Genomic DNA, 14,681 nt, shown 5'->3' with positions numbered 1-14,681 from the left:
GAGCAACTACTAAAATAACTGATAACAGCATGCAGAATGAATTATATTTGAGGCTAAAACAGAGAAAATTGAAACTTGAGGTCTTTTTACTACTTCTGGAATACAAATTATTAGTGAAGTATCTTTGACTAAAAAACAGTTCTTAAGATAACAACTTCATGAAGAACACAAAGGGACAGCACTGAGAGGGAAGGGAAGCTGAATTTACCCCAGTGATCGGGAAGGTAACACGTTACACAAACAAGAAAACCTTAACATCCTAAATAAACACTGACTTAGAGCTATAAAACCCTTACGTACGACTTTTTCTGTAAGTTAAAAAATTGTTTACTTATATTTTATACTTGTTTCAGGATCAAGGTACAGTTATGATTTTGACTGAAATCGTGATTTTGACTATGATCACCATTTCATCTTATTAGGTATTAATTATTATTAGATCATTAACTATAACCTCTTATTCTGTGTTATTTTGAAATTATAATTTCAAGTCAGATATAATCTTATAATTACATTGGTGATTAAACACTGATAGAAAATCCAATCAAAGCATTAACCAATATTTTTAGCTACAGGGTTGTTGGAGAATATTAAAATCTAAATGCTCAAGTTACCTGAATACAGTTTCAATGAAAACTGAGTTACTTTATATCTGATTTTCTGTTAAGCAAAATGTAGGAACTTTATTTAAAGATATTTACACAAATATGGTAGACATAGGCTTATTTATATATTATTAAATATCTACCGAATTTCCATATAAGCATGTAATTTGGAATTTGAATGTAATTCATTCATTTGGTAAAAGAAACATTTCGAAAGAAACCGGACAATATTAAAAATGTCTCTGTGAGCTGTTACTTAGTAACAGTTTTCCACCAAGTTTCACAAGTGATATGAACAAAATCTTTTTTTTTTTTTTTTTTTTTGAGATGGAGTCTCACTCTGTCACCCAGGCTGGAGTGCAGTGGTGCAATCTCGGCTAACTGCAACCTCCACCTCCCTAGTTGAAGCAATTCTCCTGTCTCAGCCTCCTGAGAAGCTGGGACTACAGGCGTGCGCCACCACGCCTGGCTAATTTTTTGGTGTTTTTAGTAGAGATGGGGTTTCACCATGTTAGTCAGGCTGGTCTCAAACTCCTGACCTCAGGCAATCTGCCCGCCTCGGCCTCCCAAAGTGCTGGGATTACAGGCATGAGCCACCGTGCCTGGCCAAAATTCTTTTACACATATGTGTTACAAACCTGCGTAACTCCAACTCTCACTTCGCGATTAACGGACCCTCCAACTTTTAACATTTCTCCACCGCTCTTTAAGAAACCTGACCCTCCACGCAGAAATCCTGTGGCCATCAGTTCTAAGACTTCATCAAATGTTGCTCGCTTCACATTCTGACGCATTACTTTCAAGAAGAACAATAAAAGTATAAGTAAATATATTTCTGAGGCACTCTAGCTTAATAATTCATACTACAATGGGGAAATGGTTTAGTTTCCTTATAATTGTTTTCTTAAAATTTTCAATGTACTTGTAAAACTGAATTCAATTCCAAAGGAAAAAATGCTCAGAAAATGGAAAGAGCTAGAAATAAAAGCAATTCAATAAATCTATGCAAAACAGTCTAATAATAATGATAATACTATGTGTAACACAATAATGACAAAGCATACCCACAGCAGATACTACTAAGTGATCTCAGTTCTCATTCCCGCCTGAGATGGACACAAAAAACTTTTCTCATCACAGTGCTTTCTATACAGTAGTTACCAATAGATTAACATGTTACTGGGAATGCAACTGAATCGGCATCCCTGGTAGAGAGTTTCATATTTTATGAACCCCTTCCACACATAGTAGCAAATGCAATCCTCACAAAAATTCTGCAGAGGAGGTATAAAGCTCATGGCTAAGAATTCAAGCTTTGGTATTTGGCTGCCCGGAATTTGAATTTCATTTCCGACACAGAATAGTTTTTAGAAAATTAGTTACAGAATCTAAGTCTCAATTTCCTCATCTATAAAACAGTAATAACAGTCCATATAATTCACAAGGGCTTTTATGAGGATTAAATTTTGTAACACACTTAATTCAGTGCCTGGCACATAGTTAGCATTTTAAAACATTACATCATCATCATCATCAGCATCATCATCATCATCTACTGAAATAATTATCATTAAAGATGAAGAAATCAAAGCTCAAAGAAGTGAAATAGGGTTTCACAATTAATAAATACAAGAGACAGGACTTGAACCTAAAACATCTAGTTCTCTTTCTATGACACAGAGGTGGGGTAGAGGTGGGGACAAGACTGGGGCAGGGTTCACTCAGCATCTGCTCACAGGCACCCCTGAGATATCTCTATGGAACTGTGAAGCAAAGCAAGAGTAATTTGAAAACTCAATGTGGCCTCTGATTCTGTTTATAATGATAATCAAGAAAAATTAAAAATTAATACTGTGGTACAAACAGGGATCTACTCATCAGAGACTGAAAATAGCAAATAAAGTGCTGAAAATAAATAGCAAATAAAGTGCCAGATTCCAGTACCTTATACATTATCCAAAATCATTTCATAAATCTTATGTGCTTATATGTCCAGCATAATTGCTAGATATCCTCTACATTATCATCACAAAAAATGTGACTACATCAAGGAAAATGCCATTTGGGTTCTGTTTTTTTTTTTTTTTTTTTTTTTGAGATGGAGTCTTGCTCTGTCGCCCAGGCTGGAGTACAGTAGCGCGATCTTGGCTCACTGCAACCTTTGCTGCCTGGGTTCATGCGATTCTCCTGCCTCAGCCTCCCAAGTAGCTGAGATGACAGGTGCAAGACAGCATGCCTGGCTAATTTTTGTATTTTCAGTAGAGACGGGGTTTCAGCATCTTGGCCAGGCTAGTCTTGAACTCCTGACCTCATGATCCACCCGTCTCGGCCTCCCAGAATTGCTGGGATTACAGGCATGAGTCACCGTGCCCAGCCAGGTTCTTTCATTTTATGAAAAAGTAGACAAAGATACCTAAAAATTTAAATTCATTACAGTGACTTGCCTATATGCAATAACTAATTAGGTCTGTTATGGTCTAAATCAAGGGCAAACAACAATACCTGTTGCCTGTTTTGGCATTAATGCTGTGGCCATGACTGTTCCTAGAAGTTTAGACACTGCCACTCGTACCCCATAATTTGAGTTTTCCAAAGCCTTAAAGCAGAGAGTGGCTATATTTTCTAGTTCAGCAGTCCACATAAATACAGCTTCATTCTGTAGTTCTAGTAGACACTGGAATTAAAAATTAAAAAGTAAATAACATCCTATAACATCTGGCTTCCAGAGATGGAATAGCAAGAACCAGACTCATGACCTCTCTTGAGATAACCAAAAAACTTGACAAAATAAATGAAACAACAGTTTTCAAGACACTGGACATCAGGCAATGAAGCATCTTTGAGGAAAAAAAAAGATGAACCCTACAATTGTCCCAGCCTACTGCCTTGAGAGAGTTTCTAGTTAGGGAGAAACATGTAACACTAAACCACCACATTAGAAAACAAGAAGGGTCTCAAATCGATAACCTCAGCTTCACCCTTAAAAAACTAGATGAAGGAGAGCAAATTCAACACAAAGTAAGCAGAAAAAGGAAATAATAAAGGAAATTAATGACTAGGAAACTAAAAAAGAAAAGAAATGAAACCAAAGCTGCTTCTTTAAGAAGACTAATAAATTCGATAAATCTCTAGTCAGGCTGATCAGGAAAAAAAAAAAAGTAAAAATACAAATTACCAAAATTAGAAATGAGAGAGGTCAAATCACTACAGATTCAACATGTTTTAAAGTTAAAAAGAATACGTGAACAACTTTATGCCAATAAAATTGACAACTTAGAGGAAATAGACAATTCACTCAAGAAGAAACAGATAACCTGAATAGCCCAGTATCTATGTTAAAATTTGATTCTGTACTTCAAAATATTTCCCTCAAAAAAACTCTAGGAGATGCCTACACCAGTGAATTCAACAAAATGTTCAGGTAAGAAATAATACCAATTCTATACCAACTCTTCCAGAAAACTGAAGGGAACTTTCCAACTAATCCTATAATGCCAGTATCACCTTGATGCTGAAACCTGACAAAGACACTACATGAAAAAGAAACTACATACCCATATCCCTCATGAACACAGATACACATTTCTAAACAAACTTCTAGCAAATCTAATACAATAATATATAATAACGATAATATATCATGACCAAGGGAGGTTTATCCTAGGCATGCAATATTGGTTAAAATTCTAAAACTAATCAATGTTATTCACCACATTAGCAAACTAAAAAAGAAAAATCAAATCATCATCTCAATAGATGCTGAAAAATGATTTGACAGGCACATGCCACCATGCCTGGCTAATTTTTTTTTTAGTAGAGATGGGGTTTCGCTATGTTGGCCAGGCTGGTCTTGAACTCCTGACCTCAGGTGATCCACCCATCTCGGCCTCCCAAAGTGCTGGGATTATAGGCGTGAGCAACCACGCCCAGCATGGACGTTGAAATTTACAGAATTAATGATTTTAGTCATATTTTCCCAGTCTTATTTGTATTCTGTCAATATTTGTACATTTAACACTACAAGATGTTGCTAAGAGATATCAAAGACCAAAATAAATGGAGAGATATATCATGTCCATAGGGGGGAAGACTTAATATTATTAGGATGGCAATTCTCTCCAAATTCAATGCAACCTGAATCAAAATCCCAGCATGGTATTTTTGTAGACATTGACAAACCTAGACTAGGCAAAACAATTTTGAAAAAGAACAAAGTTGGAGGGCTAACAACACCTGATTTCAAGACTTATTACAAAGGTACTGTAATGAAGAAAAGTGTTGTTGGCATCAAGATAGACAAATGGATCAATGAAACAGCATAGAGAGTCCAAAATTATACCTACACATATACACACAACTGATTTTCAACAAAGGGTGCAAAGGGAGTTTAGTGAAGAAAAGACAGGCTTTTCGAAATGGTACTGGAAGGGCTGGGTGCGGTGGCTCACGCCTGTAATCCCAGTACTTTGGGAGGCCGAGGCGGGCAGATCACGAGGTCAGGAGATCGAGACCATCCTGGCTAACACGGTGAAACCCCATCTCTACTAAAAATACAAAAAAAATTAGCTGGGCACGGTGGCGGACGCCTGTAGTCCCAGCTACTCGGGAGGCTGAGACAGGAGAATGGCGTGAACCCGGGAGGCAGAGCTTGCAGTGAGTCGAGATCACACCACTGCACTCCAGCCTGGGTACAGAGCAAGACTCCATCTCTAAGAAAAAAAAAAAAAAAAAAAGAAAAAGAAAAAAAAGAAATGGTACTGGAAGAAGTGGATACCCATATTGAAAAAAAAACAAAAAATTTTGATTCAAACTTTGCACCATATACAAAAATTAACTCAAAATGGATCACATATCTAAGTATAAAACTATAAAACTTCTAGAAGGAAACACAGGGCAAACTCTGGTTTATGAAATGTTTCCTTAGATACAACACCAAAAGCACAATCCATATAAGAAAAATTGATACATTGGATGAAATTCAAAATGTCTTTTCCTTACAAGGCACTGTTCAGAGAATAAAGAGACAGGCCACCCACTGTGAAAAATATTTGTAAATCACATATCTGATAAAGGAATATGTAAAAAACCTATAAAACACTCTCAAAAGTCAATAATTATAAAACAACCCAATAAAACAATGGACAAAAGATTGAGCACATCCTTCTTCGAAGAAGATATGGATGGCAAATAAGCACCTGAAAATATGCTTATCATTAGTCATCATGGAAATGCAAACTAAAGCCACAATGAGATACCATTGAAATATGAGATACAATGAGGTATGTATCCATTAGAATGGCTTAAATTAAAAAGACTGTCAGTAACAAACAATGGTGATGATATGAAGGAAGAGAAATTCTCATACACTGCTAGGAGAAATGCAGAATGGCACAAGTACTTTGGAAAACAGTTTTGTAGTTTTCTGAACATTAAACTAAATCTGCCCTATGAACCAGCTATTCTATCCCTAGGTATTTGCTGAAGTGAAATGAAAGAATATGTTCATGCAAAAACTTATATATAGATGTTCACAGCAGTTTTTTTGTAATAATCAAAACTGGAAGCAACTCAAATGTTTGTAACAGGTGAGTGAACAAATCAATGTGACATATCCATACAATGAAATACTACTCAGCAATAAAAAGGAACGAACTATGGATACATATAACAACATAAATGAATTTCAAAATAATTATACTAAGTGAAAGAAGCCAGAATACACATACACAAAAGTACATCTCATGATGTGATACTATTATATATAATTCTAGAAAATGAAACTAATCCATTGGAACACAAAACATAATTTAAAATTTTAAAAGAGAAAAATCATTAACTGTTTAAGAGCAAGAAGGATAAAGAGCTGTATTCTAAATTAGTCGAGTACTAACCTTGGCCACTGCACATCGAACAGCCATTGACCTATCGGTCAAGAGAGACCTGGCATTCTTATAAATATCACGATGAGAGGAAGCTGCTGCACCACCCAGTCCACTTAGAACTTTCTGTAGACTCATTAAGATTTCACTTCGCCCTTGAGACTAGACATGTATACAAAACAAAACTATTTTGTAAAATAAATTCCATATTTAAACAAGAACATACCAAGACAAAAGTTCTTTGGGTCTAATGGTCTTACCTCCAAATTATAAACAGTAAATAATGAAAAGTACAATAAAATTAAGTATTCTAGAAAGTACCTGGCAAGTAAGAATAGTCAATTAAATAATATCTTTCTAAAAAATTAGGTTTTAAGTAAATATATTCCAATATTTCTATGACTTACTGAAGTACATACAATATAATGAAAACATGAAGACAGATTCAAAAGCTTCAATATCATATCTCAATATATAAAATATTTCAGAATGTAAAATATTAAGTAAAAAAGTTAATAATATATAATTGATCCAAAAGAGGAAGCAGAAAACATCCAACACATTTAAAAAAACATGTCAGAAATATAGCAAACCTTCATCTTCTTGTGACTAACTCAAACTCTTATATCCATATTCTCATAGTGCTTATTGTTATTTCTAATAGTATACTCATCACAGTGTATCACAATGCTTATTCACACTTAGATCTCTTCCACTAAACTGTAAGTTCTTTGAGGTCAGGACCATCTTTGTATGTTTAATGCCTGACAAATATTATGTCCTCAATTCTTTTTTAATGAATGAATAGACAAATAGTTCCCAGAAGAGGTATCCAATTCTAATCCAATGACTGGTATCACAGAACAGGAAAATAATTTAGACACAAAACACAAAGGAAAAAGGTGATGTGATAAAGAAGGCAGAGATGGGAGAGATACATCTACAAGCCAAGGACGACCAAAGATTTCCAGCAACCACTAGAAGGCAAGAAGGAAAGGAAGCATTCTTCCCTAGATCCTTCAGTGGAAACATGGCCTTGCTGACACTTTATCTCAGACCTCCAGCTTCCAGAACTGTGAGACAATAAATTGTTGTTGTTTTAAGCCACCCAGTCTAAGATAATTTATTACAGCAACCAGGAAATTAACACATTAGCTGCGGCACCAAAAAAAAGGAAAAAAAAAAAAAAAAAGCCAATCCAAAAGTACCATAGGACTAAATAAAAAATAACAGGTAAACCTATTCATTGTCAAAGAAAAGCATTCTTTCCCTTCCCCCTGATATATGTTAAAAGAAGGGACAAGTAATAATTTGAAATTACCTCCTTGCTAAACAATATGAGACCACAGTGACAGAAAAAGAAACAAACATATTTTAGCTGACATCTAACTCTTGCCACAAGCAAATATTCAAATAATATTGGTTGTAAAACTTACCTCTGCACTTTTCAGAGATTTCAACAGATTATTTACTGTGTCTGGAAATGCGCTGCCCAACATTCTCCCCATTTTTTCATAAAATGCTCCGACACAAGCCACCGCAGCCCTGTAAGAAGTGACAATTTCACTGGTCATTGTTCAGGTTAATGATACAATTATACTTTTCCTATTTTCAGAAATCAATTTGCGTTTGTCTAGGACACTTTTGGCTATAATCCTTAATTTCAACTACCAAAAACAATTTGTTTATCCTTCATAACTGCAACAAATACTATACTATATTTACATTGTATTCTTGTTAAATATTATAGTTAAATTGCATTCTTGTTAGGAATACAAAAGAATCTATATATGTACATAATAAACCGTACCCATTGTTTGGGAAGAAATTCAAGCTTTTGTTTTCTTTTTTTTTGGTGGGGAGACAGAGTCTCACTCTGTCGCCCACGCTGGAGTGCAGTGGCGTGGTCCCGGCTCACTGCAACCTCTGCCTCCTGGGTTCAAGCCATTCTCCTGCCTCAGCTTCCTGAGTAGCTGGGATTACAGGTGCATGCCACCATTCCCAGCTCACTTTGTATATTCGGTAGAGACGGGGTTTCACCACGTTAGCCAGGCTGATCTCGAACTCCTGACCTCAGGTGATCCACCTGCCTTGACCTCCCAAAGTGTTGGGATAACAGGCATGAGCCACGGCGCCCGGCCCCTAAGCTTTGCTTCTATGAAGACTTTCCAAATTATGTCAATCCTCAACAATCCCTCTCTTCTTTCATTATATATAACACTTAATGTCAATCACTCATTTTGACAAAATTATATCATTTACTGTGTTGTAACTTGACCATTTTATATGTCTCTATCTTGTCTTGCCAGTGGAAATGTAAACTCCAGAAACAGGGAATATATCTCATACATTTGCATTGCTCACAGTGTCTGTCTCTTAATTTACAAATAATACTATATTATTTGTAAACCTGTAAAATTTAATCTAAATTACATTAACAGAACACTTGGAAGAATAAAGTAATAGCAACACACTTCTTCAGGAGCAAGAAATGACCCCAGTGTCACTTAGGTCAATAGTAAGTGAATAGCTGTGGGTTTAGCTTAAAGGCAAAAGTAGGACATGGTGGTTAAGAGTGGATGCTTTTGAGTCCGGCAGACCTGTGCCTAAATCCTAGAACCCACCATCTAATAGCTATGTGTAGTTGGATCTTGGAAGTGGGCAGGTGGTCTACCATGAGGCAAGCCATTCCCGCTCCAACAAATAAAAATAAATAAAAGCTATGTGATCTGAGCAATTTACAGATAAGAAAGGTTAACTAAATTTAGCTCACAATCAAACACAAAATAAACAGCAGAATCAGGGAGTCAACTTTCACCTCTTCAACTCCAAATATCACGCTTTTTGATACCCTGTAGGCTGATAATAAATTTAAAATGACTGGCATCACATGCCGGCATACATTAGAGATTTCCTAAATAAGACCCATGGTTCCACTGGAAATATATATGAATGTATAATCAATTCTACTTAACCAGAACTATAAAATTATGTGCATATTTGCTAAGTGGCAGTGAACTAAATCATCAAAGTATTAACACAGCTTCAAACTTCAAAACAAACTAGGAAGTACTAGTACTGTCTAATCTCCTCTAAAACTTTTGAGGTCTACATCTATCCTAAACAAACACAAAAATCTAATCACAATATATCTAGGTAGTTACCTAGTGATACCAGGTAACTACCTAAAAGTAGATCTAAAAATTAGAATCCAGGTTTTGAATAATCTCTCCATTTCCTCTGTAAGCTATTACACTGACCATGGCCCCTTGAATGTTGATGTTCTAGAGTTGTATCTCTAGCCATCTTCTCTTCTCAAATATACTCCTCCACCTAGGTAACTTTACTCATATCAAAGGATTCAGCCTACTCACCAAAACTACATTCCCAACAAATCTCTAAAATCCCAACTAGAATTTCCAACTACCTGTTATACACTGTCATTTGGATATTCCCATTTGTATTCCAGAATCAGCATGCCTAAAATTTAACTCATTATCTTCCCATCACAACTCGATCCACTTAGAGCTCTCATTGTTAGCAGCATGTCGCAGGTTCCACCCACCTGCGGGTTTTTATGGTCCATAGTCTCCTACTAAGTTTCCTTGAAAGAAAAAATAAAACTTCAAGGGCCCCTGTTAAAGTAAGTACTTACAATTTTGTTGGTAAGTAGGCCGCAGTGTCATCTTTATTTCTGATAATGTCATTGCATTTATCAAGTGTCTGAAAAACTGTAAAAGTATCCCCAATGCTATAAAGGGCTGCAAGATTTTTAGCTAATAATTTTCGTGTAGGTGGTCCAGGTGAACTACTTATTAATCCAGTTAATTGTTCGACAAGTTTTTTCTGTTTTTCCTTTACATCGGTCTGTTACAAAAAAAATTTTAAAAGAACATCATTAAAAATTTTTTTGTTACCTTTTAATCAAAATAAAAATTAGTTAACACTTAAGGCACTCTAATAATTAAAAATCTATATTGTATTAAACATAAACCGTGAGAATTTTCAAGTTAAGGAAAAGTTCAGTAAGAAATGAGACATTCTTTCCTACATTAAATATTCTCCTTCATTCTCCTCCAAAGCCAAAAGGTTAGCTCCAATAAAAGTGAAGACTCTGATTCAAAAAGTTATGAGACCAACTTACTAAGAAATAAACCAACAGCCAAAGGATGCAAAATATTGGGTGTATGGATGTCTTAGAACCCAGATAGGTTTCCCATGTAAAAGCGAAGTCAGTAGTTCATAAAGTTACAGGTCAGCAAATGAAATCAAAAGAAACTGAAGAGCCCTAGGCAACAGGAAAAAATATACCCAGCTCTATCCATAATCAATACCTAGAATTCATTCATTTATTCAAACAATATTTATTATGTACTTAACGTATGCCATGTACTAGGGTGCAACAGTGAACAAAATAGACAAACAAGTCCCTGCCCTCATGAAGTTTACATTCTAGTGGGGAGGGATAGAGTTTACCAAACAAATGAATAGTATGGGTGCTTACTGTTTTAGGTGGATTAATTAGAAAAGGCCTCTCTCTGAAAAGAAGTGAAGGGGTGAGCCATGCAGATACCCAGGGGAAGAACATTCCAGGCTGAAGGAACAAGTATAAAGGCCTTGAGGTTGGAGCATTCTTAGTATCCTTAAAGACAGCAAGAAGGCCAGTTTGGCTGGAGTGGAGTAAGAGAAAGTAGTAAGAGATGAAGTCAGAAGGATAAAAGGGACCAAATGAGGTAGTCTCTTGTACCCGACTATAGAACTCTGTATGTTACTGTCAGTAAGAGAACTTTGTATGTTACTCTGAGTAAAAGTTTGAAGCAAAGGAGGGTGATGATCTAAATGTCTTAACAGGCTCACTCTAAGAATACTCTATAAGGTCCATAAATGGAAAGCATCATGAGCAAATAGGAAGCAGATGCAATAATCCAGATGAGAGATGATTACGGTAACCATGGAGATGATAAATATACTCTGGATTTGTTTGCGGATGAAACCATAGGATGTGCTGGTGAATACGATGTGAAATTTGAGAAAAAGAGGGAAGTCAAAAATGACTCTATGGTTTTCCCCCTGAGCGACTATAAGGATGAAATGGTCATTTCCTGAGATAGAGAACATGGGGGAAAGGGCAGGTTTGGGAGGAGAATTCAAGAATTTGGTTTGGGTATGTTAACTCTGAGATGCCACTTAGATAAGAAAGAGGTGGAGTAAACATTATCCTGGGAATCATTATTTTATAGATGATAGTAAAAATCATACAATTAGATGATATCACTGAAGGAATATGTACAGATTAAAAAAAAAAATGCTCTGAACTGAGGAAGAGTTAAAAAAGAACAAGAAGTAGTAGTTAGTGAAGTGGGAGAGGAACCAAAACCTAACAGTGTCTTGGGAAGCCACGAAAAGGAAGAAAACTTGACACAAACTGTGCAAAGCAATGATAACCATCTTATTGTTTAATTTGGGTGGAGGGTGTACAGATATTCATTATTATGCTTCATGTTTTATATAGTCTTGTATTTATCAATTTCACAACAAAATTAAAGATGTTTTAAGTGTTTCAAGGTGAAAAGATGGAGATGGATCAAATAAGACAGAATACTGACCACTGTTCTGGGCAATCTGTCATCAGTAATGGCTGGACAAGTGCTGTTTCAGTGGAGTGGAAGTAAATCCCCAGTTGTAGAGGATTTAAGAGAAAACAGAAACGTCTAGTTGACGATTACAAGTGAATCCATGCATTAACTGTTTTTTTTTTATACTTTAAGTTCTAGGGTACATGTGCACAATGTGCAGGTTTGCTACATATGTATACATGTGCCATGTTGGTGTGCTGCACCCATTAACTCGTCATTTACATGAGGTCATGCATTAACTGTTTCTATAAAAACTCCATTAAAACCATACTAAAGGGTAGCAACAACAACAGGAACAATAACAACAAAGCACAAATTCAAAGGGTAAAGAAAACACGAGAAAGAATCAACACAGTATTTGGAAACCAACTGTTCCCAACAGGGAAAGCTGCAAAATGACCTAACTTACAACACAGGACCCCCTAAGAGATCATGGTTTTTTTAGGCCCTAGGTGCTTTTGCCGGTGGGAGTGAAGTTGTACCTTGAGATAGAGGGAATGGTTGAGAGTCTAACAAGCAGAAAGAATCCCCTTCTCCATTATGGAAGCAGACTGAAAGTTTATTCTCTGGGAAGAGTGAAATATTGTATGTCTAGACTAGGAGAGTCCAGGCACAGTTGCGGTCTGGGAAAACTGCACTGAAAATGAGGAGATGCAGTGAAAGTTCACATACTGAACTTTAAAGTCACCAGTCTTCTCCCACAACTCCAAGAACGTAGCCAGCTAGCTATATACTCTTCAGACACGACAGTAGAAAAGTATCTTCTGGGGAATGACTAGCCTACAGAAACCTAAAATACTAAGGTCAGGAACCAAACTAGCCTACAGTGAAGTCCAGTTTAAAAGACTGGCCCTGCTGAGAAAGGTTTTTACTACTCACTTTTAAATTTGAGCAGGCAGCCAAAGATCATTAGACATTTGAGGGAAGTATCTACTTTTTTTTTTTTTTTTTTTTTTCAGATGCAGTTTCACTCTTGTCGCCCAGGCTGGAGTGCAATAGCGCGATCTCGGCTCCTTGCAACCTCTGCCTTTCGGGCTCAAGCGATTCTCCTGCCTCAGCCTCCTGAGCAGCTGGGATTACAGGCGCCCACGACCACGCCTGGCTAATTTTTGTACTTCTAGTAGTGTTTAGTAGAAACGGAGTTTCACCATGTTGGCCAGGCTAGTCTGGAACTCCTGACCTCAGGTGATCCACCCACCTCGGCTTCCCAAAGTGCTGGGATTACAGGCGTGAGCCACCATGCCGGGCCGTATCTACTTTTAAAGACAGAATATAAAATACACAGACAATAAAAAGTAAGTTGAATCAATGTTGGGAACTGGCCCCAAAACTGGCCATAAATAAAATCTCTGCAGCACTGTGACATGTTCATGATGGCCATAACGAAACCGGAATGAGGGCAAGGAACACCTGGCCAGAAAACCGCTTAAACCACAACAATAGCAGGAGCGATCTGTGCCTTAAGGGCATGTTCCCGCTGCACAGAACTAGCCAGACCCACCCCTTTGTTTCGGCACATCCCTTTGTTTCCCATAAGGGATACTTTCAGCTAATCGAATTGTACAAACAATGCTAATGGCTGGCTTGCTGTTAATAAACACGTGAGTAAATCTCTGTTCCGGGCTCTCAGCTCTGAAGGCTGTGAGACCCCTGATTTCCCACTTTACACCTCTATATTTCTGTGTGTGCCTTTAATTCCTCTAGCGTCGCTGGGTTAGGGTCTCCCCAGCCGAGCTGGTCTCGGCAAATCAAGGCTATGCAGGAAGAAAAAACAAACATTTAAAAAAAAAAAAGCCTATTATTGACTCCTCAAAGAGATAAGTGAAGATACTGGGATTGTTAGGCAGCATAGAGAGATCACTTGCAATGGGTGATGATAAATTTAAAGTGACACCAGTCATACAGCCATGTTTTTTCTCCAGTTACAATGAGCTGCCCAGGTAGAGACATAAAGAAGGTAGGCAATGAACTGGATTTAAACGAGGTTTGAGTTTTGCCACTGAATTCCTATTCGTGTAATAGTCTCAAGTTCCATAAGTGACCCATAAACCTTCCAAAAAATAACATGTGTTTTCTTAAGAATCATGACCACATAATCTCTTTACGTTAATGCAACTGGGAAAAAAGAGCAATAACATACCTTGTTGGCGGCAACCAAGACTTTATCAAGAAATCGCAACCATTCAAAGATAAAAACTGGTCTTTTTGCTTCGGTGATCTGAGCCAAAGCTTCTTCATTTAGCAATAAACTGTGGGCTAACTCCATTACTGAAGTTTTAAATTCACACCTTAAATTTAACAGAGTAAAAAATACTTGTAAGTATTTTTTAATGTTAAAAGTCAAGCTTAATGGAATATACCCACTAAGAAAAGTATGACTACTCATTACATTTGGGGAAAAACTCAACTTCTTTGAGGCAAAACCTGAGAACATACTTTTAAAAGACAAAAATACAAACAAAAACAGAAGAAAACTACTTGGTAAGGAAGAATGAATCATGGAGTGAAAAGAAAATTAAATTATTGCCAAAAAAGGCATTATTCCAGAAGAAATATGTCCA

General features: G+C 36.7%; 1 protein-coding gene across 5 annotated transcripts in view; it reads right to left on the bottom strand.

Moving 5' to 3' along the window:
- Positions 1-14,681, bottom strand: part of HEATR5B (HEAT repeat containing 5B) — a 105,852-nt gene that overhangs the window by 90,497 nt on the left and 674 nt on the right. For 4 of the 5 annotated variants that reach the window (XM_054473290.2, XM_054473297.2, XM_054473307.2 and 1 more), the window contains exons 2-7: positions 14,261-14,408; positions 10,140-10,351; positions 7,921-8,029; positions 6,497-6,646; positions 3,108-3,279; positions 1,244-1,401 (exon numbers count right to left, since the gene is read on the bottom strand). In XM_054473290.2, the coding sequence (XP_054329265.1) occupies positions 1,244-1,401; positions 3,108-3,279; positions 6,497-6,646; positions 7,921-8,029; positions 10,140-10,351; positions 14,261-14,386 (927 nt within the window). In that variant the 5' untranslated portion in view covers positions 14,387-14,408. Of the gene's footprint in view, positions 1-1,243; positions 1,402-3,107; positions 3,280-6,496; positions 6,647-7,920; positions 8,030-10,139; positions 10,352-14,260; positions 14,409-14,681 lie in introns of those variants that run through there. The other variant, XM_063648813.1, reaches the window with a different exon arrangement.

Source organism: Pongo pygmaeus, chromosome 12 (genome assembly GCF_028885625.2).
Source record: "Pongo pygmaeus isolate AG05252 chromosome 12, NHGRI_mPonPyg2-v2.0_pri, whole genome shotgun sequence".
Classification (NCBI taxonomy): Eukaryota; Metazoa; Chordata; class Mammalia; order Primates; family Hominidae; genus Pongo; species Pongo pygmaeus.
The sequence above is the reverse complement of the archived record's forward strand: the minus strand, read 5'-3'. Positions and strand labels throughout refer to the sequence as shown.